This window comes from Rhinolophus sinicus, chromosome 14 (genome assembly GCF_057876585.1).
Source record: "Rhinolophus sinicus isolate RSI-liver-muscle chromosome 14, RSI-T2T, whole genome shotgun sequence".
NCBI lineage: Eukaryota > Metazoa > Chordata > Mammalia > Chiroptera > Rhinolophidae > Rhinolophus > Rhinolophus sinicus.
In genome coordinates, this window is record NC_142514.1 from 177128392 (window position 1) to 177153732 (window position 25341).

A 25341-nucleotide genomic window follows, 5' to 3' on the forward strand; every position below is an offset into this window, starting at 1 on the left:
CTTATTATATTGCAAACATCAGTCCATACCATTAAAAATTATATAAAAACTTCATTTTAAATATCTACATAATATTAAATATATACATAATAAATCAGCCCTCTTTATTGTTGAAACAATTAGGCCATTTCTGATTTTTAACAATTATAAATTGTACTGGAATAAAACCCTGAATACATAAATCTTGGGCTGATTTACTTAGGACTGATTTCCAAATATAAGAATGGGCTTTTTCATTATTTTATGTTACTGCTTTTTTTAACATTAAGACCCTCCCCCCTACCATCGCCGTCACCCAGAATCTCTTCTTCTGCCCCATTTTTAACCACTGAGTCAAGTTATTATCATATCTACATAGACCCCAGGTTCAGCAAACAGAGCAAAGAGGTGAGGACTTGGAATCAGAAAATCTGGGTTTACTTCTCACTGACAGAGCGACTGTAGCTCAGCATACCTGAGGTCTTCAGCCAGTGTTTTAACACCTGAAAAATGGGACACCAAAAGTATCTCCCTCAAAAGATTAATGTGAGGATGAAATCAGATAAAGCATGTGCCCAAGGTTTTGTAAATCATCACGTGTTCTAGCAAACATCAGGTACCATTACCTTTAGGTGTGTTGACACATTTAGACAGCTTTCAAAGGGAAATAAAAGAAGAAAACTGGTTTACCACTGAGCTGCCTCTTTGGTAAATTTAAACCTTTCTTTAAAAAAAAAAAAGTCTTTTAGAACAGTTTAAAAGTCCTAGGGAGTAATAACAGCTGTCAAAAAGAACATTTCCCAAGTCCACCCAGCATTGATGTCATCCTGGAGATTTTGAAAGCTTCTGCTCACGTGTTAAATTAACAAATCTAATTGTGTCCATTCATGGCATGTCAGAGAGCGTGCGAACCCAATCTACCTGGCTGCAGAGAGGAGTTTTGAGACGAGAGCTTAGCCCCTCCTCCCTGGGGGTGGGCAGCAACATCCTGCCACCCTACGATTGGCCCCAGCTCTTTGCTGAGGAACATTTAACGATGGAGGATGCTGCTAGGAGACCAGCCAGCAGGGAGAGGAGACCTGAAGAGAGAAAAGTGGTCTCCCGTCCCAGGAAAAAAGGTGGTCCAGCCTACATCAGGGCAGAAAAAATTCAGGACAGACAGAAGCGAGAGGATGGGGATATGCTCACTCTCAAGTTTAGGAAGAGATAACTAGGCTTCAAAAAGTGTTCTGTGCAGGCACCATACTCCCATGCAATAAAAGAGGAGGAAAGGGTTAGTTTGTGGTCCCACCACAGGTGAGTATTAGAAGTTTCAGGAGTCCACCCAGAAATCTCAAGAGTTCAGTGACGATGACGTTTGAAGAAAAGCAAGCCGGCAATGGGAGCCAGGTAGGAAAGAGTGAGCCGTACCTGGGGGAGAAGCACCAGGCAAGCGGGAAACCAGTAGCGAATGGGAAAGCCCAGGTCTCCGTAAAGCAGGAGGCAAATGGGAAGTGTGACGTGCCCAGGAAAAGCCTCAACGTGTACAGCTGGCAAGAGATCCAGAGACACAATCAGGAGGCCGACCTATGGCTGGTGATCAATCGCAAGGTCTACGATGTCACTGGCTGGGTCGACAGGCATCCAGGTGGACGCCGGGTCCTCAGCCACTACGCGGGAGAAGACGCCACGGTAAGGACAAAGCTCTGCCTTCTTTCTGTTTCAGCTGCAGGGTGGCTGGGACCTTGGCTCTCTTCCCAAAAGTACGTGTTCAAGCTCCACAATCGCTCACCTCCTCCCAAACCAATTTTTCAGGATTCTCATCCAGCAAGCATTTGGAAGCAATGTAAGCCTCAGGGCCTAGCTATTATCTGGACCAGGTTTGGGATGAGCTCAGATGTTGATGTTGGAAACTGTGTGTATTCTGACATTGGTTTTGTTCTTGGTGTTCTGTTTTGAAATGGAGTCACTGTTTTGTAAGGAGAAAGTTACAAATAGGTGAGTAAAATCTAGGGGGGAAAGCACCGAAATATAAGTTCTTCAGACTCTTATAATTGGAGTGTCTTAAAGAAAGCCAGTGATTCATCTGCTAGGCATCAAAATGTTAATAACGACGATGAACACCTACAATTACATAGGCTTTTGGGCTTTGCAGAGCTCTTTTGCATCATATAGCTCATTCCATGTGATACAGGTGGTACAACCCACTTTTATGGAAGAAGAAGTTAAAATCAGAGATATTAACTCATTGGCCCAAGGTCACCCAGCAGCAGACCTCAGATTCAAAACCTTTATCTTTCTTAACTTTCAGTCTTTCCACATTTTTTTTTTCATTTTTTCTCATCACCCTCCCCCACCAAAATGGCTAAGGCAAAAAAAAAACACCTATAACATTTATTGCATCCCTACCTTAGACACATTCAAATACATTTCCTCACTTAAACCGCCCATGAGGAAGGTGGATATTTTCCCCATATTACAAATGAGAAAATTAATGTTCAAAGAGGCAAATAATCCACACAGCCAGCAAGTAATCGTGCCAAATTTTGAAATCAGGTAAGTTTTTTACCATAAAGCCCTTTATGTTGAGTACTTACAAGTAAAATGTCCATTTAACGTTTGATAGGGAGTCCTCTCAAATCCTTAAATGCATTTGGGAAGCCCTTTTAAAATAGTCCATAAGGAAATTTGTTTTATCCCAATTAGGAATTTTATTCTCCACATTATGCAGATGAAGAAACGGAGACTAGGAAGACTCAATGACTAACTCAAGATCAGAAATTAATGTATGACTGAGCAGAAATTTAAACCCAGGCTTTTTTTTCTTTTCTTTATTGCCCTTGTTTTCAGTTTAGTATGTAAAGTCTCCAACTGGTTTCAAAGTATAGGATTGAAAACATTGTTTCACTAAGAGCCATGCTGTAAATGATGCTAATAATAGCAAACTACACAAGCTCCTGGTAAATTTGCAAAGTAAGCAAGGTTTTGTCTTTGGATGCTATGGACATCTCCCCCGCACCGTCCGAATTTCTCATCTCCCTTCCGTAACCAGGTTCTTTTTTTCTACCATCTCACTGTCTTGATCCTGCAGTCAGATGATGGCCTTTCTGAAAGACCCTATTTCATCCCCACTGCTTGTGTCAGATCTGATACTTTTCATAAACAAAGTTCAACCTTTTCTTGGGATGAGAATGCACTTGTAGCAAAGGGTGAGAGTATCCGGTGTGTCTGGAAGATAGGCGCTGTGTAGGAGTCCAGAGAGCTGAGGGTAGAAGAATCAAGATGGAAAGCATGCATGCAAGAATAACAGGAGAAAGAGTAACAAAAATACAATGAAAGAAAACACTACAGATCCCTATCTAGCCCATCCTCCCATTCCCACAACTCAGAGAAAATATGGATGATGCTCTTGTATCACAAGTCATAGAATTAGCTCAGAGGATGTGCTGGCAAAGATGTGGGTCTCGGCCACCTTGAAAATCACAGAGAGACTCACTCTGCTTGACGCCGCTCGGGTAATAAATCTATCATTTGCTGATCACTTTTACCTCCCAGAAGTTAGGGAAAGACCATGATTCGGCATCCAATTCTAGCCAATGAGGAGGAATTGATTAATAAACTAGAAACCTTCAGAAGCCTAGAGGAAAATATTATGCCTTCTTAGGATTTATGTCCTGAGAGTGAAAATCCTGGGCATGGTCAACCATGTACCTTTGACTTCAGGCAGGTAAATCCAAAAATGTTTGGAGAAAAGATTCTCCAAAGGAAGACGGCTCAAGAAGACTGGAAAGTACCAGGAGAATTCTGACAACCACCATACTCCATGGCTACTCAAAGTCTGGGCAACCTGGGCTTTGGGACCATGCATGTGAACCTGGGAAAGTTACTGGACTTATCTGAGCCTCAGTGTCATGACCTGTAAAAGGAGCGTGACACACTCATCTCACTGGTTTATGGTAAATGGGACTGATGCTTGTAAAGTGTTTAGTACAATGCCAGACACTTTAACCACCACTTACTAGGCGTGTCCTGAGGAGGTTGCTGGAGATCTTAGAGCCTGGCTCCCTGGTCTAGAAAGTGAGGATAACAATCCCTTCACAAATGGCCATGCTTGTGTTTTATCACTTAATTCTTCTGAGAGGGGTTATAATTTTCTCCAAAGAACTTTACCCAGAAAAATAAGTCTATAAAAGAGAATTGGCACCTCAGCTCTTATTATTACACATATGAGTTACCTGATTGTTCTCAAACTATATGATTTAAAACTAATGGAACAACGCTAATAACTGGAATCCAGGCCCAGTTCTTCTCACCTGGAACAGCTCATCGGGGAAAAGCCAGAGATAACCTATAAGTCCAGGAAGACCTGTTTATATACATTACAATATATCCATAGGATGTATTATTTTGTAATCATTAAAATGAGGATTACAGAGCATCTCATGACAGGAAATATACACGAATAAATAGATAGCCACAAGTTTTAAGGCAGCGGTATGTTCCAGACTCAACAAGAGAAGTAAGTGCAGTCTCGTGATGCGTGAGCATGAGCTACATGTTCAGAACAAAGAGAGTAGGTGTATCATCCTGCATGCTGGTCAGCCCACTCTATCTCTGGACACCACTGTCCAAGGGGGACACTGAGAAACTCAAGTTCTTTCCCACCAGAGTCAAAGGCCAGCATGACAGGGAAGGGATGACAAAAAATTAGAGGAAACAGAGCAAAGTCCATTTCAACTATTTGGAGGACTACAGTGTGGAGGAGGGTAGATTTGTGTGTGGCACCAAAGGAGAGCACCCCAAATGCCTTAGGACGCACAGAGCAAAGAGAGACAGACTGAAGCACGGGGAAGGAAAATGTGCACAGAGGAGTACAGGAGTAAGTGACCAGCCAGAGTGGGCAGCCCACGTTTCCTTTGTCTTAGCACAATATTGGCAAATAGCATGTGCTCAGTTAATTTCAGTGACTGTCAGGGAATGAGGACAAGAAGAGGAAAAAGAGGAGAAGATGAATGGAAGGGAGAGTTGGGGGAAGAGAAAAGAGAAGGAGGAGAGGGAGAAAGGGTCTTGAGTGCTGAGCTGAGGAGTCTGCATTTTACCCTCACCGTGTGTCTTCTTCTCCTTCAGCTATGCATGACGGCGCTTCTCTAATGCAGCATCCCTCCCATCCCACAACCGGGCGACAAAATCAACTGGGGTTTATAAGGAAAGCACCGTGTTTCCCCGAAAATAAGACCCAGCCAGACCATCAGCTCTAATGCGTCTTTTGGAGCAAGAATTAATATTAGACCCGGTCTTATTTTAATATAATACCAGATATAATTTATAATATAATATAATATAATATAATATAATATAATATAATATAATATAATATAATATAATATAATATAATATAATATAATATAATATATATAATACCGGGTCTTACATTAATTTTTTCTCCAAAAGACGCATTAGAGCTGATGGTCCGGATAGATCTTATTTTGGGGGAAACACAGTAGTAATCGGTAAGAATTGCATCTTTTCTGGGTTGTCAAAATGTTATAAATAATCCAATTCTCATTTAAACAATGGTTCAAGTTGGAAAACGGATAAAGGAGTAGAGAGAGAGGGGTGAGCAGCAACGAAACTGCCCAAAGAGGTGGGAAGCAGTATCTGTGATTGAGTTTTGACTATTCTGGTGAGCTTTTCGGAGGTGAGTCAATTAAGGTTCCAGTTGTCTTGTTTTGTGACTAATACATATATTCACCATTTGTCTTTTATTTTCTGAATTTTGGGAATTTCAACCCACCTCAGATGAACTAAATAATGATAATATAAAAATGCAGTCATTTATTGATGCTTGATACTAACGCCTAAGCTTGTAGCCACTAGGTTAGATCCTCAATAAGATTTTAGAATAAATAAATGAAGGAATTAATGAGCCCATGGGGCAGACTGGGGAGTATTATTATTCACACTTAGGAAAAAGACCTAGGCTTGAGAAATTGAGTCATTTCCCCCCTATAAATGGCCTATTCCTGTTACCCTACACTGTGCTTTAGTGTGAACGAGGAAGGCCCAGTCTTTGGGAGGCTGCAGCAGATTTGACAGACAGAGTGCCTGCTGGGTTTCAGTCCATCCACGTGCCCTGGGCTCGGTGCCTTCCTGCTGAGCACAACCTAGATATAGCACTTAAGGGTAAAGGCAGGACTTTGTCTCGGGCCTCCTGACTTTGCATACTTTTCACCTCCCCCAGGGATGATACAGGTTCTACAGTGAAGCACATCTCTTCATCCCCCATTAAATAACAGCAAAAGAATAGCAGGATTGTCAAGCTATTTGTGAAAGCACAGTCACAATCCCATCTTTCCTGGGTTGGTCCTGTTTTGGAAATAATCAGTTTTGAGATAAGCTCTGACATACATTTATGACTAGGTTAAAGAGTAGAGATGCTGCTTGGAAAGGAAATCAGAAAGGCTAGCAGATGAAAATGAGAAATGCGACAGCAGCAAAAAAGGTCAGAAAATGAGGGATGCTGAGGGTATCTCTTCAGACCTGTATCCTCTGAGCTCAGTAGTTTGATCCTCTCAACATTCTCCTTGTTAGAAAAACCCTGTATTCACCTGTGCATTCACCTGCTCCCTTATTCCTTAGGCATCCATTGATCACATGCCATATTCCAGGCATAGCACTCGATGGTATATATAATTTAATCAACAGGATATGGTCCCAGTCTTCAAAAAACTCAAAGACCACTAGAGAAGGGATAAATACACAGATTTTTTATAACATCATTTGAAAAGTTCTAGGCACAAAGTATCATGGGAGCCCAGAGGAGATCATAAATAATGTTCCTGCATGAGTTAGGGGAGGCTCGTATTTCCTCTGGATCGTGAAGGGTGCAGAGGAGCTTTTGTGTAGAGAAAATGGAGGCAAGCAATCAAGGCAAAGGAAACAATATGTGCAAAGCCTCAGAACCATAGAGGAGCATGGAATGCTTATTGGATGGGGAGAGATCCAGTGGACAATGTGGGGAATGAAGGGTAGGGTGAAACATAAGCCTAGAGAGGAAGGTGGGAGCCAGAGGCAAAGTGAGTCAAGTGACTAAAACCTAGGGTGAGAGACACCGTTACTATCTGTTCAGCGCATACAAACTGATTTTAGCACCATCCCCCAAACAATCTGGTGTTGCTCCTCTCTTGAGACTCTTTTCAAAAAAAAGAATTATGCATGTCTAGGTTGGAATGGACCTTTAGAGCTTCATGGCTTTAAAGTCACAGAGCCCTGAGTTCAAATCCTGACTTCACTATTCACTGTGGCATTTTGGCCAAGACGCTTCTCCCCTCTGAGGGTTGGTGTCTTTATCTTCACCACAGCAGCGACAGAACCGCACAGAACTAAGATGAGGATTATGAATTGGCCCATAGAGTGCCTTGTACATAGGATACACTCAATCACTGTTGGTCACATCACTTCTCCCCTTCATGTTATCCCTTCTCCTTCCTTCAGCAGGAACATACTTGCCCAAGAATGTTGACGACAGAACCCGTTTTTGCAGGTCTTTCAAGAAGAGGATTTCACAACTTATTCCATATTCAGTCTCTATTAGGAAATTCTTCTCAGTCAAATATTCTAAGACTACCCAAGCTTCTTTGCCAAACTGCCCATCAGTACAATGAACAGAGTTCCGCAGAGCAGGGCAATGCCTACTATTCTAGAAGACTCTGTAGGTCTTCAGTACCTGTTATCACAGTATTCATCTGTGCACTTGGTTGGGGCTCAGAAGAAACAATGAAGCCAGGAGAATGTTATTGTCAGCACTGTTCTAGGACTCTGGATGACTGCTCAGTGGAAGACGAAATTGCAATAGCTTACCTCCCCTTTACACTCTGATCTTAATCTGTCAGAACGTTTTCCATCCTCATCTGCTCCTAAACAACAAGCAGAACATGATTTCTCAGTATGGATCACCCTGAAATACTTTAATCACCTTCTTATTCACTGAATGACTCTCTACCTGGTTAGAGGAACTAAGGTTTAGAATCATTGAATGTGACAGTTAAAAAACACTTTTAAAATCATATACTTTAGCATTTTCCAAGAGGGTCAGAGGAGGTGTGCAGAGCAGACTGTTCTAGCAGATACAAAGCCTTTTTACATCATTGAATCTAGGAAAGTAAGTCTAAAAAGTTGATATTTCATCCTTCCAATTAACCTTATTCATTACACAAGCACCTTCTTACAAGTACACTCATATGTACTTCTTAGATATAGCTAAAGTTGCTTTATGATTTAAAGATGGAGAATTCATTATCTTCATTAAAATAATTCAGAACTCACACCACATTAGGCATTAGAATATAGGCATAAAAAAAATCTCTGAATTGCTGTCTTGAAGAGAAGGTAGGTACTGTGTTTCCCCAAAATAAGGCCTAACCAGAAAATAAGCCCTAGCATGATTTCTCAGGATGACATCCCCTGAACATAAGCCCTAATGTGTCTTTGGGAGCAAAAATTAATATAAGACCCGGTCTTATTTTTGGGGAAACACGGTAGTAAGTTCTTATCACTAGAAGTATACATCTAAGAAAGGTAACTAACATGTATTGAGAGTTTACTACATGCCAGTCAGATTCTGATTAATGTACTTTGTCCTTATAATATCTTTTTGCAATGAGCAGCTATTATCATGACCCCCACATCAGAGAAGAGAAAAGAGGAGCAATGAACAGGTCAAAAGACTTGTCCACAATCATAAAACTAATAAGTGGTAAAACCAGAATGTAGACATATGAAGGCTGCTTCAGGGTCCATTTTCTTAATCCGTGCTATGCAACGCCAGCGCTGCACAGTAATGTGTATTGTTCCCATGCATTCAAGTTACAACCCTGGTTATAGTCCTTCATTTTAATCACTCCCCTTCCCAACGCCATCATAACAGGAAGTCCAGTATCTTCCTCTTGGAGAATTTCCCTTAAAAAACTTTTAAATCCCTGACCCAGAAGAGACTCTTACTTCCACATATAAGCAGGACAGAGGAACCACTGCTGCTTCTCTTAGCCACTTGGAGTTGTTACTATAGTGGGACCTGAGATGGAAAAATACAGTTGGTTAACTCAGTTCCGTGCCTGGCTGTCACAAGCCCTGCAGAGACTGCCCTAGTGTTTCTTAGGAAGAGTGATGAGATGCCTTCAGCTTTAGCCAAGAGGGTGATACTTCAGACAATCCCACACTCTCTTACACATTGGTGTTAAGCAACCATCAACTTTAACCTGTCTTTCATTGGAAATAACTTAATTCCAGGGCTTCATTCCCCTGGTCCTTGGCTAAGGACCAAGAGGCAGACTTTGCTGGGAGATGGGATTTGCATAGCCAGTTTGGGTTGCTGCAACTTCTACACCAAGCCTAATGCTGGACTTTAAAGATGTGTCATGGCCCATAAACTCAAACCAACCCTCTCTTCTGGTGCTCGATAAAATAAATAGCAGTCTCTTCCAGTGCTTGGGGATAACCTAGCTGCACTGCACTGGAAGCAGGGCATTTGGTAGGCGGATCCCAGCTTTCATGAAGGATTTCTGGGGGTCATTTTGCTCAATCAACTTGAAACATCAACCTGGAGTTAGAAGCAGATGCTCCATAACAGAGTATGCGCTGGTTCCCAAGAAGGCACAAGATGCAAGAAAGGGGACTAATCTGTCATAAGCATGTCTCTTCTAAGCCTCTAACGGTTCTCTCTGATTTACAGGATGTCTTCAGAGCCATGCACCTGGAGCTTGACATTGTTCAACTGTACCTTAAACCACTGCTCATCGGAGAGCTTGCCCCGGAAGAGCCCAGCCAGGAGAGAAACAAAAACGTGAGTGAGGTCGCAGGACTCAAGAATATGTGCAGGGGGCTGGCCCGGTGGCTCAGGTGGTTGGAGTGCCGCGCTCCTACTCCTAATGCCGAGGTCGCTGGTTGAACCAGAGTGTGGGGGAGGCAGAAGAAGGGGAAAGAAAAAAAAAAAAAAAGAATATGTGCAGGGATGGGGCTAAGGTATATTTTAGGTCCAACTTATCACATTTCCTTTGGTAAGCCAGCCATCATGCCTGGGTGGGCCTGTAATAGCATGAAAGAGTGCATGCCACCTATTTCAAAACAATGTCATCTTCCCACTCAGAAGTCTGAAGTCTAAGTGAAACAAAGGACTGGAATTTTTGGTCTTCTGCCAAAGAATAATCCCATGTCTGCAAACACCTACTTCATGCCAGGCAACTCACACATATAATTTTTTTTCAGTGATTGCTTGTAATTATTTGTTTAATGTCTATGTTCCCCCACTAAACTAAGTTCCATGAGAGAAGAGAATATGTCTATTTTGCTTATCTCTGTGTCCTCACGACTCATTTCCACAGGATCAGACGTGTAGTAGGAACTCCATAAATAGCTGTTGGATGAAAGATGTGACTATATCCTAACTACAGCCCTTTTTACACTTGGGGAAATTATAGTCCAGGGGCAATAAATTACTTTCTGAAAGTCCCACAGCTGGTGTGTTGAAGCACTGGGACTCCCAGTCACTTCTTTCTGGCCCCAGTTCCTTAGGTATTCCCAAGGAAAGGCATCATTCTTTCTTTCTCTAGTACTTTGGCTACCTGAAATACTGTCTTCCAAAGGACAGGGTCTCTATAAGACTAAAAACACACTAAGATGGTTTTACATAGAGCTTAAAGGAATTTTAATATTGAGCATTTCCATTTTTTTGCAATTTACTTTTTTAAAAAAGCTTACATTTAATTCTTTTTTTACAGCAATAAAAAGGTATTTACTGGCTTTATTATATTATTTTCAGGTGTACAAAACAACATAATGATTAGACGTTTGCACCCCTCACAAAGTGATAACCCCCCCAATTCTACTACCCCTCTGACATCAAATATAGCTGTTACAATTCCATTGACTATATTCCCTATGTTGTACTTTACATCCCGTGACTATGTATTTATTTGTTTATTTATTTTTAAATTCTAGTTGACATTCATATGGGGGATATAATCAATAATGTTGTAAAGATCATGTAGGGTACAAGATGGCTACTGGACTTATTAGGGGGGCCACTTCGTAGATTGTGTAGATGCCTGACCACCGCACTGCGCACCTGAAGCTGAAGTAGAATAATATGGAATGCAAATTCACTTGAAATAATTTGTACAAAGTGCTGGTCCATCTACACTGTGAGGCAGATAGGAGAGGATGAGGTTTCCCCGCTAAGAAACGAGGAAACAAACTCACAGAGGAAATCCGAAGATACAGAACTGGTTATGTGCAGCCCTGACACAGACACCTACGTTCACCCCGTAGGTCCACCTGCACCCCTCAAGGCTGTGTCAGGAAGTGTGGCTCTGTGTTCAGAGGCGTGGGCCCTGGGGGTGGACAGCTTAGACTCACAATAGCCCCGCCTCACATTGCATGGGTTTAGGACAGTTACCAAACCTCTCTGAAGGTCACTTTCTCGCTCTGTAAAATAGCAACAAGAGTACCAATGTCGTAAGCGGTACTGGGAGATTACTGACAGAGTTCGAGGCATTTACAGTGCTCAGAACAGTGTCTGGAGCACAGTAAGTTCCAAATACATTTTAGATGCTATGATGATCGTGAACTCAGTGGTGGCACTAGTCACTGACAACCCTCCAGATATGTCCACTTCATTTAGAGAAGGAGGCTCCAGGTGGGAAAACGAAGATGATGCAAAGCTTAATTGCTTTTCCTAAAAATATTTTCTAAGGAAAAGAAAACCCCACTAAGGCTAAGATCTATAAGCTAATCATTTGATGTTTAATGGTCTACCATAAATTTTCTTTAGTTTTATATACCTATGTATATACATACATATCTCCACATAGATGCACTAAAGAAAATTTATGATAGTTACCTCCAGAGACCAACACAAAATAACTATTAATTGTTTTTAGACAATGAGTAATTATCTTATATTTAACCAGATAGATGTACTTAGATAATTAGTGTTTGGGCACAAAACTAGGTGTCAGGAAAAATAGGTTTCAGTCCAGCCTCTGTCACTGAATTGCTGATAATTTCAGTCACTCTTCTGGGCTTTGGTGACCCCTTCTCTGTACAATAAATGGGTTGGAAAACATGACACTCTAGAGGCACTCTAGAGATGACCTAGTAAAATTATCTATGACCTCCAGAATTCCAGGGTTGATGAGGACTTGATAAATGAGTCCATCCAGACTTTTCCCAGGCAGTGAATCCTTTCAAAGTGGCATCAGTGAATTTTTAAATGGAAGTTTTGGCTTCTAGAATTATGTTTATATCTTTTCTTTATTTCAAATTTCTCTCCTTACATCTGAACAATCCTGATCTCTTTCTCATACTATGGTCACTTTCTCAACTGTGCAGGTTTCAAACACATTATAGTCATTAAGCTAAGAGGTAGTTCTTCCCAGCCCTTGCATTAACTCTCCAGTGTGATGTGGCAAGCTTATAAAGCAATGCTCGCATCATACACACATATACACATGCATATGTGCACAGAACAAGGATGCCTCCCACCAGCAGACACACTAAGGCGACCAGAGACCCTGTCTTGTTTCTGGGGATCCACTGAGCAGCTCACAGGAACTACATTCACTGAGCCAATCTAAGTAACCTATATTTGTCTATGTTCATTGTCTTCTATGAATGAACCCTTTACACATATAAACAACTGTAGAAATCAGTTTATAAACTGTACCAATAACTATAGTAACCCAGGTCCATATAGACAGCAAAGTTCCCCAAAGCATAACCAAAGATCAATCAGCACCGGAAATAACACTGATGGTTTAAAAGGCAACCGTTAGACTTCCATATCCCTTTACTGATCACCACCACACACACACACTCACACACACACAGTCACACACACAGTCACACACACACACACTCACACACACACACTCACACACACACACACACACACACACACACACACTCTCACACACACACTAATTGTGAGTTCCATAACAGTTTGAGGACAGTTTACAAATCATTACCCATCTTTCTCTTCTCTAGAGAAAAAATAAATTATATTTTTCAAAGGTTTTGTTTGTTCATTGTTTTTTGTTGTTAATGCTGCCCAATTAAATTTATTAATCTAATAAGTTTCTATTCATAAAATTAAGGTACTAGTAAGGTAATAAAACAGACTGTTAATTATGCTCATTTGCGTTCCCTTTCTCCTGAAGGAGCTAATGTCTTCCTTGAATGTTTATTTCCCAGTCCCAGTTGGTGGAAGACTTCCAAGAATTGCGGAGGACGTTAGAGACAATGAACATGTTCAGCGCCAGCTTGGTGTTCTTTTCTCTTCACTTCATCCAGATTTTGATTTTGGAAGCCCTGGCTTGGCTAATGCTGTGGTATTTTGGCAATGGTTGGCCAATTACAATATGCATTTCCTTTCTTCTCACAATTTCTCAGGTAAGCAGGTATCCTAAGCTCAAGCAGGGGCTTCAGGGAGAGGCTCAGAATTTTTTCTTCTCTCTTTTGATTGGTGTCAGCGGCTGCCTGACACCTCCTGGCAAACTACTCATGTGTTGGACACCAGTAAGTTTTCAGACCGTGCTGGGCCTCAGTTCTCTTGTCTGTAAAATGGGGATAACAATGTTTTGTGGAAATATTCTGAAGAGGACTAAACAAGTGAATGTGTAAAACACCTAGTACAGTGACTGGCGTAATGTAAGTATTTAACTCAGGACAGTTGCTGCTCTTTGCCCAATTTATCCACACAAGTTCAGTAACTGAAGTTCCGTTCTTGGCCCCTCTCTTTATCTCTCATTCATTAACCAAACAAAATTTATCAATGCATCAGACCATGGATCCTTCAAGAGCAGAGACTACATCTTATGACATGAGAATCAGAATATATGGATTCTGCTGTAAATGACAACCAGCACATGACACATAGCAGGGCATTTGATAAATCTTCATTGAATAAAGTATGATGCTCTGAACATAGCGATCTATGAGCACACTTTGTTGTAGGCACATGGGGAAATGCACCTGGCCCCTGTCATCCAGTGAGGGAGATTGTCATTCAGATATCTAAACATATTACAAGACACGATGGCACTGATGCCACAGAGAGGAATAGCATGTGCTGTTGGACCAGGAAGAGGCATTTAATTCTAATGAAACAGCTATGGAAGGTTTCGTGGAGAATTAACGTCAATGTCAATGCCAGAACTGTTTTAAGTTAACTTTTTTGTTGCAAAGCCAGTTTGCACTATCCTTTGAAAAGTGACTTTGGAGGCAAGAAAGGAAGCATACACGTGTTTGGTTCTTAGCATAAGCCAGGCCCTTCGCGTACACTGAAGTTACACAACAGCCCTATGAGTAAAGTGTTACTATCCCTGCTTAGCAGGTGAAGAACTGAGGTTCAGAGCTCCTGAGAACTTGTCAAGAGTCGTGTAGCTAAAAAGTGAAGCACAGTTTAGAACCCAAATCTTCCTGACTCCAAAGGCCATGCTCTTTCCACTCCACTTTGGAAGATTTTGACAGCAGCAACGACAGTGTTCTAGGCTAAGAGAACCACCTGCACAAAGAAACAGAGGTGGGAGAGAATGCGACATGCGTGGGAGATAGAAAGGAAACTTGACTTGAGGTCAGACCAGACCTCCCACTGTTCTTCTCAAATGGGCTCCTGAATCAACTAGCGGGCATGTTTATTAATTTCCTCTTGCCTTCCCAACTTCTCTAAGAACAACGTCATCTCTTCTAGGCTCAGAGTTCATTTTTACAGCATGACATAGGACATCTTTCCATATTTAAGAAGTCCAAGTGGAACCACCTGATGCACAAATTTGTGATGTGTCATCTCAAGGTACAGGATGCTCAGGGTGGAGGGTGGGATTCTCAAAGGTCATTTCCTAAAGGCAGTGGTTTCCAAGTTTGTGTGTGCGCTCAAATCAGTAAAAAGCGTTTGTGCACAACCCACAAATAAATGTAGATATACTAACAATGTAGGTACTATATATATGTTAATGTGTAATATTATGTTATAATATACACTAAATTTAGATTTCTAAATTTTTATGAAATGGTTTATAATATACATGCTAAAATTAGAATTCTAAATTTCTATGGAAAAGGTTTATTTGTATTTAAGAAGGTGTAATATTTTTTTTCTTACCCCAATAAACTATTTGGCCCAACCCCTGGCATCCCCCATTAAGGAACTACCTTGCAGGAGAAGGATTGTGCCTTTAAAAATGAAGAGTGCCATGTGAAATCGTGAGTGGGAATATTCTTAGAAGGGCTTTGAACATTTACTGCTGGGAAGCTAGGGGAATCCAACAAGGCTGATTAATCCTGGAAGAGTGGAAATAAAGGAAAAGATGCAGGAGAATGGATAAAAGTGAAGAGAAAGAGGAAGAGTGGGCAAGGTAGGTCAGATGGCTCTGTTCAAGGGTTGAGGATTGCTCAACCCAGAATGACGGATAAAGCAGGTGGCGGTGATGGCAGGTGGTCTTATCCCCGCTGACATAAGCTCCTGGAGGGCGTGCATACTGTCCTATGAACAACCGTGATGCAATGCCCAGCAGAGTGCCCAGCACATAGTAGGCCATCAGTAAGCATTTGTTGAATGAATGAATGAATGAATGAATGAACCGACCAAGGTCTGCTAAGAGTGGCTTCTAGTCCTGACTCTGTCCGTGCTCACTGAGTGACCTTGAGTGACTCACTGTCTATCTCTGGCCCTCGGTGTTCTCATTTGTACTATTAGGAGTTAAACCAGGTCTCTGCTTTTCTACAACATTCTAGGATTTGGTGACTGTGTGCCCTGGCCCAGATGGGTAAGAAACACCTCAGAGCCTTCCACTAAGCCAAATCCTTGCCTTCAAGCAAGGCCCTCTCAGGAAAAACTGAAGCCCCAACTCAGAGCCTATTTGTTTTTCCTTAATGCAGTGGTTTTATATTCAATTAGAAGATATTTGGTTAGAATCACCATCATATCCTACCCTGTTCTCAGTTGGGCAAACTGAGGCTTAAATGCATTAAAATAACAGAGAGTTGGATCAAGATTCATATTAGATATATGTCTGTCCCCCAAACAGAATGAATAATATGCTGTCATTTTATGTGACAAGTTTCGTTTAATGGGAAAATTCTTCTAGGCACACTATGCTGCCCTTTATCCACCAGTGTTAAATGGATGAAGTGTTTCTAGAGTCACTCAGAAATCTTTATCAGAGAAATTATGCAGAGATGGTTTCTTATGTCATTGTAAGATTCAGGTAACAGACCCTCCGCCCTCCCTTCCCTACTCTGAGGAAGGTGAAGGAAAAGTGAGACTCATCTCCCTGGAGATAATTGGCAGTTGATTTGGTGCCAGTGTATGGAATGTGTGGAATATTTCAAATAATATTTAATAACATTTAAAATATTTAAAAGCTGGTGCTTTTTTTAAAAAACATTGATTTCCCATTGGTACAAATTTATACACAGCTCTCTCACTATAAATTGTGTCTCCAGAAACAGTATAATCTTTTTTTTTTTCCAGTTTCTGGTGTATAAAACGATGTAATAGAATGTTGTAGAAAAGCAGAGACCCAGTTTAACTCCTAATAGTGCAGATGAGAACACCGAGGGCCAGAGATAGACAGTGAGTCACTCAAGGTCACTCAGTGAGCACGGACAGAGTCAGGACTAGATGCCACTCTTAGCAGACCTTGGTTGGTTCATTCATTCATTCATCCATTCATTCAACAAATGCTTATTGATGGCCTACTATGTGCTGGGCACTCTGCTGGGCATTGCATCGTGGTTGTTCATAGGACAGTATGCACGCCCTCCAGGAGCTTATGTCAGCGGGGATAAGACCACCTGCCATCACTGCCACCTGCTTTTTCCATCATTCTGGGTTGAGCAATCCTCAACCCTGGAACAGAGCCATCTGACCTACCTTGCCCACTCTCCTCTTTCTCTTCACTTTTATCCATTCTCCTGCATCTTTTCCTTTATTTCCCACTCTTCCAGGAGTAATCAGCCTTGTTGGATTCCCCTAGCTTCCCAGCAGTAAATGTTCAAAGCCCTTCTAAGAATATTCCCACTCACGATTTCACATGGCACATCAATTGATTACACATCCAGTTACTCTCCCCCCTCCCAGAAAAGGCACCACTATTGACAGATATTGTGAATCTTTGTAATTTTCCTTCACTACCTGTGGAAAAAAAAAAAAACATATACATTCCGGTCTTCATGGCATTTGCACAAAATAAAAATGAATAGTCTGAAAATAAAGCACAAAACGTCTGCATACATTTTGGACTTCTGTGCAGTGTTCAAATCAAAATGGACTCCCTGTAGCATATTTCTCCCCACCCCACCCCCAGTATGTGTATTTTGTAAACTATAAGAATCAAGTGTTATTATAGGGATAAAGAAGCAGCATAGTTGAAATTAAGACCTTCTCTGAAAATCTGGTCTATACTGTTTCCATGACTACATCTTAAAACATTTTTGGGGGGAGAAGTGTCAGGCACATTATTTCTTGTAATCCTTCCAAGAACCTCATCCATTTTACAGTTGAGGAAATTGCCCAAGGCCACACACCTAGTAGCAGGGCTTAAAACGCAGGATGGTTTCAGTCCAAAGCCTGGATTCTCTATACTGACCCAAGAAAGGTCCTGACTTGGAGGTGAGGAATGACTTAGGGTGGCTCCTGTATGGAACTTGGTGCCAGGGTAGCCTGTTTTGCATGTAGCTGATAATCCTCACTTCCCCATGGATCACTCCCTCCTTTGTCTCCGGTAACTGTACTTCCAGACAGAAGGGCCAGCGTGAAGCCAGCTGCTTTAGATCACACCCACAATCACCCTGACCACTGTTCTAAGCTCTAGGACCTTGATTTGTCAAGATCCGCTCCCTTACCTACCACGAACCAAAACCTGTCTGTCATATTATCAATTTCCATAGATACTCATTGGCTAAAGGGTATAGTCAGGTAGTGAAAGAGGCCAAGATATCGGCTCTCAGAGGATTTAATTAAAAAGAGAGAATCATTGCTTATCGCAGCGTGCTTACTTAATTGTATACTGCTCCCATTAGATTATATGTTTCATAAGTGTGGGAACCCCACTTTATCATGTCTATCTTTACATTCCAAATACTGCTTAGCTTGGTATTCGATATATGGGACATACTTCAAAATAAATAATGAATGGGTGAATACACAATTGTAAGAGTGAGTGAATGATATACAATTTGATAGGAGAAATGCATTCTGTTGGAGCCCCAGAAAGGGGAATAGAAACGATAAGTACACGTTGAGTTTGAGATATCATGAGACATCCAAAAGGAAATGTTTGGAAAGCGGTTGCCCTTTCATGCATGAGATTCAGGAGAGAGATCGAGGCTGGAGAGAGAGAGATTCCACTGTGAGGATATTAGGGAATGTTAGAAGTGAGGAGAGACTACTGCTCCTAATGGGCTCGGGGGTGGAGTGAGGTTGCTAAGAGAAAGACTGCAACAAAGACCCTGGGAAGGCAGTGCTAGCACTTACAGATTTTCAAAAAACTCGTCCCCTGTACAATAGATGTATAGTGTCCAGACCATCATAGTGTAACAGAAAGAAAATCAAGTCGCATTAAAATGAGATGAGTTATTTTAAATTTCCTGACAGCCACATTTTAAACAGTAACTGTATTACTCTATATATACTCAAATATCATCATGTCAACAGGTAATCAGTGTATAACTTATTAAGACATTTTTCATTCCTTTTTTCATCCTGAGTCTTCAAAATTCAGTATGTATTATACACTTATGGCCCACCTTAATTTGGTCACATTTCAAATGCTCAATAGCCACACGTGCCCATGGCTACAGTTTTGGACAGTGAAGATCTAACGCATGTATAGACCAGTTATTGGGAGATGTCAAATACACTGTAAAAACATACTGCTGCTTATTCTTCTGGAAATGATTAACACAATAGGGGAAAGGAGGGGAAACTGAATATTTCAGTGTGCCAACCTTTTACATACAACATTTCATGTCTCCGCAAATGACCCACAGAGGTGAATATCTTATACAATATTTACATGCAATTGAGCCTTAAAGAGGGTGGGTAATTTGCCCAAACCACACAACAGTATTTATACATCTCATATATGAAATGAGGTTGATGTGCCTCTAGATCCTGTGCTCTATTAAGATCTTCAGACTCTAATTCAGAGACATCAAAATCACAAACAACCTAATCAGAGATGATTGGAGCTTGGCATCAGCTAAACTATTTTTATTCTCGTTTACTTTTACGAGAGCATTGAAGCCCAGACATGCAACGATCTGAGCCAAGTCCCCCTAGGAGATCACTTCAGATCCATGATTCTTTGAAATATTCATTGAAGTAGGATTCCTGGGGCCATTTTTTTTTCCAAAAAAAACTAATTAAAGTCTTGGAGCTAAGGTTTCTTTTTCTTTCTTTAAAAAAAAAAATAGGAAGAATACTCTCTGCCCCACTTACCTTCAGAATTTTTTTAAAATGAGAATCAAAAAAACAGAAGGATGGAAAAACATTTCATTTCAACAGATTTTTGGTTTTTTGGTATCAGGTGTTACTTGAGCAGGAACTTATGTTCCTGAATCAGATAATTATTTGTTTGTAGGCTTTGAAAGCTTCTGTCCAATGAATCATTCTTTGATCCAGCAATGGGGTCAAGTTATGTCTCATTCTGACTTTACAGATGCATGCAGAAAACTCTGATAGTGAGGGATATTTCAGGAGAGAAATCTCACCACAGCTAATGAACACTCTCTTCTCCTCAGGGCCTGTCAACAAAGTGGTGGAATCACCGACACTTCCAACATCATATAAAACCAAACATTTACCCAAAAGACCCAGATATTGATGTGGGCCCACTTTTCCTGATTGGAGATTTGCAACCTGTCAAGGTATGTTTAGAAATCCTAAACACCAGAAAATGTTCTTGGAAGTGGTTCTTAGAAAGACCTATAGCTAGTCTTGGAAAGATCAAGCTGGAGGTTCCAGCTTCATGCATGTTCTTTGTAAGTCCAGGATATAGATTTAAAATAACTGTTGTAAAATTAGAAGGATACGTGGAGTGCATGACTCTATGTCCTTAAAAGTTATTTCGTCTAACCTCCTAGTATAAGAAATACGACAACCCATATCACTCTGCTCAAACAATCCTGGTGACAAACAGATCCCTGCCAGTTCCTGTCAGTGGCTCTGAGGCAACACACACCGATGTTAGATAGTGAAACTAGGTGACTGAGGTTGGCAATGACTCTCCAAAGTTCAACAAGGATGTGGAGACATTCACCCAGAGAAGACAGGTCTGTACATTCCATCAGCACCAAATCACAAACACCTACGAGTAAATATCTAGTTATTTCAACTAATTCTAGCTCAGTTAGAAGAGGCTATGCTGTTATTTTCAGTTCATGCTCATTTCGGTTCATTTATATATGAACTACAGCCCAAATGCCTTGCAAGACAATTAGAGATCCCACCTCTAATTTGGACTTCTTAAACAACAGAAAAAGGAGAAAGGTCAACTGCACAATTTCTTACTTGCTGCTATTTTTCTCAAAACTCACCTTAAAGTTATCATGTAAAGGACCATCATCAGGTTTCTTAGGAGGAAGTCTTTCAACAGAGGAGAAATGAGGATATCCACTGATATGTGTCTCCTCAAGGAGAAATGATGGGTCCTGAGAGCTGGGCACTTAGGAAGAGGCTGCTATCTCCTTCTAGAAGAATTTAGGAGTTTCATACAAATAAGAGTATAGTTTGTCAGTTGCTGCCTGGGCATGGTGACGCATAAACCAAAAATTTACAACTTTTTGAAAACAGGTTTTCCTAGCTTTGGGAGACTCACTCTTTTCCCCAGCTGATTGGGAAACAGTCTCTTGCCTAGATTTTGAAAAACACTCCTTGGCTGTAATCATGAATCAGTCGCTTTTGACCATGGCTCCACAAAAAATTGGACCTCTCTGATGTTTGTGAACTCCATGCTCATCACTAAAATTGTGACATTTGTTTTCTCTAATCCCCTCCCCCCACGAAAAAGGGAGATTTGTCTCACTGACGTTCATGAAGCAGCTTAATCGTCTCCAGAAGTGCCTTCTTTAGAGCTTCACAAATGATGGGGCCCACCTCTCCAAGTTTTACAGCTACTCTTGGGACATAGCCCTTAGAGTCTTAGGGATCTGTACAGTATAGTGTCAAAGCTACTGTATAAAACATTACTTAAAATTGTTTAAACTGTAAAATTCAGTGTTGCACATCAAAAAGTAGTTCTGATGAGTCCTGAACTCTTCCTTTCTTCCCATGTTACTGCCAATCTTTCTATCACTTTCTTTATTCATTCCTTCAACAAGAGTTAATTAAATCTTATATGTGTCAGGTCCTGTGCCCCTGGAAGACTTCAAGTCCTCCTTTCGAGTGATACTCAAAATCAGCCTTTCACCTCGGTTCACCAGCGTCCAAGCATTTTTCATGAACTCCCTTTTCCCAGCACTTAAATATTTGGAAGTTAGAGAATAGCTGCAAAGAGCTGCTATTACTTCATTGCCATGACATTTCTTTTTATTTATGACAGTACAAGAAGGAAGGACCAACCCTAGTATCCAAATAAGAGAATAACTATGTATCTAGGTAGGAAGATATTGAAAGAATAGGAAAAGCAAAAGTCAAACACTGTCTATGGTGTAACTAAGTGAACATACAGCAAAAATAAAGAGCAGGACGTGAATTACCATTCATTCACTCATTCCTTCAATTAAACATTTATTGAATGTCTGCTAGTTACTTGAGATAAAACCATTACTTCTGTACCTCCTCTCAGGGTATTTGCTGAACACATTAACTAAGGAGACCCCTAGAAAACGAATCAATTTCCCAGTAGTGAGATTATATATAATATCATTGTGTCATACAAATAGTAAATCATAGCATGAGATCCATGATGAGAACACAAAGGAGGAAAACAGGACAGATCAGAGAGGCCATACCTATATCTTTTATCACATGACAAATAAATATCTGTTGAATGAATGAATGCAAATGGAGACTAAGCTTCAAGCATAATTTTAAACACCACAGTTAAAGAAGAGCTAAACAACAAATAAAAACTTTTCAGAAATGTGTCTTTTCGATCACTACTCTACTCCACATAAGGACAAAAAAATTCAAAATGGCTTCTATGGGAATTTTTTTAAGTGATCACAATCCCCATAGTCAAATGGAATAAACCATCCATGCAAGAATTATCTACAGTTAAGTAAAGCAAAAAGATGCTACAGTATTTCCTCCCATTCCAGTTCTGCTTCTTCCAGTGCCTCAAGTTTAACCCAATGAACTCTGATCAGATGACTCTTTCCATAGAGATTTTAGACAGAGAAAGAAAAAGAGAGATAGAGATGTCCTTGAGTGTAATGACCAGAGTGTTCTCTCTTATTTAAGTTGTATTCTCTCTCCATTCAGTATGGCAAGAAGAAAATCAAATATATTGACTATGAAAAGCAGCACCTGTACTTCTACCTGGGTGAGTCTCCTTGGAGCCACGTTCCTTATCATTCCATTTCCTTGAAGCAAGCAGTTGTCAAGCCAGAAGTCATGACTGGAATCCTCTCACAGAGAGACCAGCCCATATCATATTGTAACTGAGAAAAGCAGCATGTCTTATTTCAGACTTACTGAGAGCTGATAATCTGAAAAGGCCAATGGAGACGCAAATAGAAATTTGCAATAGGCATCTCATCACTCTAGGTATTGGGCAGGGTAGGAGATGCTATAAGAAAGATGGAAGACAAGATGCCAATTAAGGGGTCTTGTATGTGGGACTCTCATTGTGGAAAGACTAAATACCTATCAATAAGAAAAGAATAGTGGTATTTGGAGAGGGAGGAAAGCAAGATAAAAAACAGAATGCTGAAACACTGACAGTATGATGCCAGAAAAATTAGAGACCCAGGCATAAAAGGCGACTATAGCGCTTCCATGTGAAGGAAAGCTGGCTGTTTCCATGGCTTTCATAAACCTGTAGAAGATATTTTGGTGAATAGAGACAGATAGATGATAGATAGGTAGATAGATGACAGGTAGGTAGATAGATGACAGGTAGGTAGATAGAGGTAGATAGATGATAGATAGATAGATAGATGATAGATAGATAGATAGATAGATAGATAGATAGATAGATAGAGGTAGATGAGAGAGAGAGAGAATAGATCTAAATGTGGGCTGTAGGTCTAGGCTTGAAAGAAAATAGGGTAGCTGAATAATGCTGATATCAATAAAAAAAAAAGTCAGGAGCAAAATGCTTTGCTCTTAACCAAAATCAAACTCATGATAGCTCACAAAGAAAGTTTTGTGGAACCCCAAAATATGTTCATCTAAAACATTTGGGAAATAAATCCAAATCAGGGAAGGTTCCAAACATTTCCTATAGATCAGTGATTCTCGACCAGGAGTAGTGTTGTTCCCAAGGGGACATTTGACAATGTCTAGAGACATTTTTCTTTGTGACAAGAGAGGGAGAGGAATGGTACTAGATCCAGGGGATAGGAGCCAGGGATGTAGTTAAACATCCTACAATACACAGGAGAGCGACTAACAACAAAGAATTATGTGGCCCACAATGCCAACAGTGTTAAGGCTGAGAAATGCTGTTACGGATGATCTGATTTCCCCAAATGTTGGCTGCCAGTGGCCATCTCTAACATGCCTGAACAGGATAGCCTGTGTGCCCATTTCTGGAGATATGAGGGTCAACTGCCAATGGTGCCCTTCCCATTGCTGGAATTCTGCAGCCCCATCTATGGTAGTCACGTGCTCCTTCTCTTGCATGACCAAAAAGAGGAATGAGGACATCAGTGCCCCATTTTGAAAGGTAGCTGATCCTCAACCCAATCCAATGTGAGTTCACATAAGAAAAAGTTGTTAGAGTTTCTTTTTCTGAACGCTCCTCCCCTAGCTGCAGTGGTGCTAGATGCCCTGAGCTTATAAAGAATGAATGAATGATGTGGATCCACTGCAGAACGCCCACCTCACAAAGCTCACTGCCCTGAGCAGCTGTTTCCTTGTGTCCTTTCCCTCCAAATGCCAACTTAGCATCTCAGGTACAAATTGAGTCATACTCAAACTGTCAAAGAGCAGCAGAGCAGGACACTTGTTAAAAAAAGGAAAGACAGATTTTATTTAGGCTACTGCATTAAGGGAGAGAGACTTCAGTATAAACTGAGCTCAACGCTGCTGAAAAAGAAAAATGGGGGAATTTTAAACACTGTGGCCTGCTAAAGGAAATTACCAAAAGATGTTGAGGGATGAGAAAGTTGGTCAATGGGATTAGGTCATCTGTGTCTGCTAACTGGTGAGTATGGCCGTGAGGCTCCTACCCTCCCACAGATACTGGGAGACAGGGCCCTATCCTTAATGATTATATTTCAGAGGGATGACTCCCAGGTTCTTGAGGAAGACATTTCTGGCTTGTAAAAGATACATCTCAAGGGGACAGAGAAAGGATTTACAATTGTAAGATTTCTAACATAAATGCTCTAAGAAAAGGAAGGTCATCCCAGGGAGGTGACCCTGAGCTGTCAGAAACTATGCCAGGGCTTATTCAAGTCTCTTAGTGTGGATGGTGGATGAAATGGTTTGTGCTCAGAGTTTGCAGAGTTTGAGAGTTTGCAGACCAACACAAAGCCTAGTCAGGAAGTGAACTCAGAGGACCTGACTAAAGTTTGGTCAAGGAGAGAGTCTGCCAAAGCCCAAAGGGCCTCCATAAGACTCCTTTGCACTCTATGCAGCCTCCCTGGTCCTGGGGGAGAAGCCAGCAAATAATTCTCTGGCTGGGGAATGAGCACACCTTCTTTATTTCTCCCATCTGGCCATATTATGACAGGGCCCAATCCTACAGATTGTGAAGGACTGAAGGATTCCATGGACCCTGAGAAAACTTAAAAGCTCACAGCAGAAGCTTGCTTAGGATGCCTCCATCAAGAATGATGCAGATCTTCAAAGATTCCCTAGGCTCCTTGAGGGAACTTGAACAAAATTACTGGTTCACCCTCAAAGACTCAAAAGGCCCCATGGAGTTCACCATGCTTCCCTTCTCCAGGGAAACATTGCAGAGGTGGCGTGTTAAGGAGGTAGACTCCTGCTAACCTACATTGATGTCCCATTCTGCTCATTTATTCACCATCTTTTTTTGTTGTTGTTCTTTTTCAGCTGGGCTTCCCCTCCTCATGCCTGTATATTTCAACCTACAATCCATGCAAGTGATGTACCTTCAAAGGCATTGGGGGGTGAGTAACTTGACTCATTCTCTGAAGCTAAAACAACTAGAAAGCAGGAAGTGAAAAATGCTTGGTCCCTTCCAGATA

General features: G+C 41.0%; 1 protein-coding gene across 1 annotated transcript in view; it reads left to right on the plus strand.

Moving 5' to 3' along the window:
* The first annotated feature begins 1058 nt into the window (after positions 1 to 1058).
* The window catches only part of LOC109435473 (fatty acid desaturase 2-like protein FADS2B), a 31610-nt gene continuing 7327 nt past the window's right edge, over positions 1059 to 25341 (plus strand). The window contains exons 1-7 of the mRNA XM_019713408.3: positions 1059 to 1650; positions 9689 to 9799; positions 13207 to 13404; positions 14705 to 14806; positions 19759 to 19884; positions 22442 to 22502; positions 25187 to 25263. Coding sequence (XP_019568967.2) covers positions 1330 to 1650; positions 9689 to 9799; positions 13207 to 13404; positions 14705 to 14806; positions 19759 to 19884; positions 22442 to 22502; positions 25187 to 25263 — 996 coding nt within the window. The 5' untranslated portion in view covers positions 1059 to 1329. The remainder of the gene's footprint in view (positions 1651 to 9688; positions 9800 to 13206; positions 13405 to 14704; positions 14807 to 19758; positions 19885 to 22441; positions 22503 to 25186; positions 25264 to 25341) is intronic.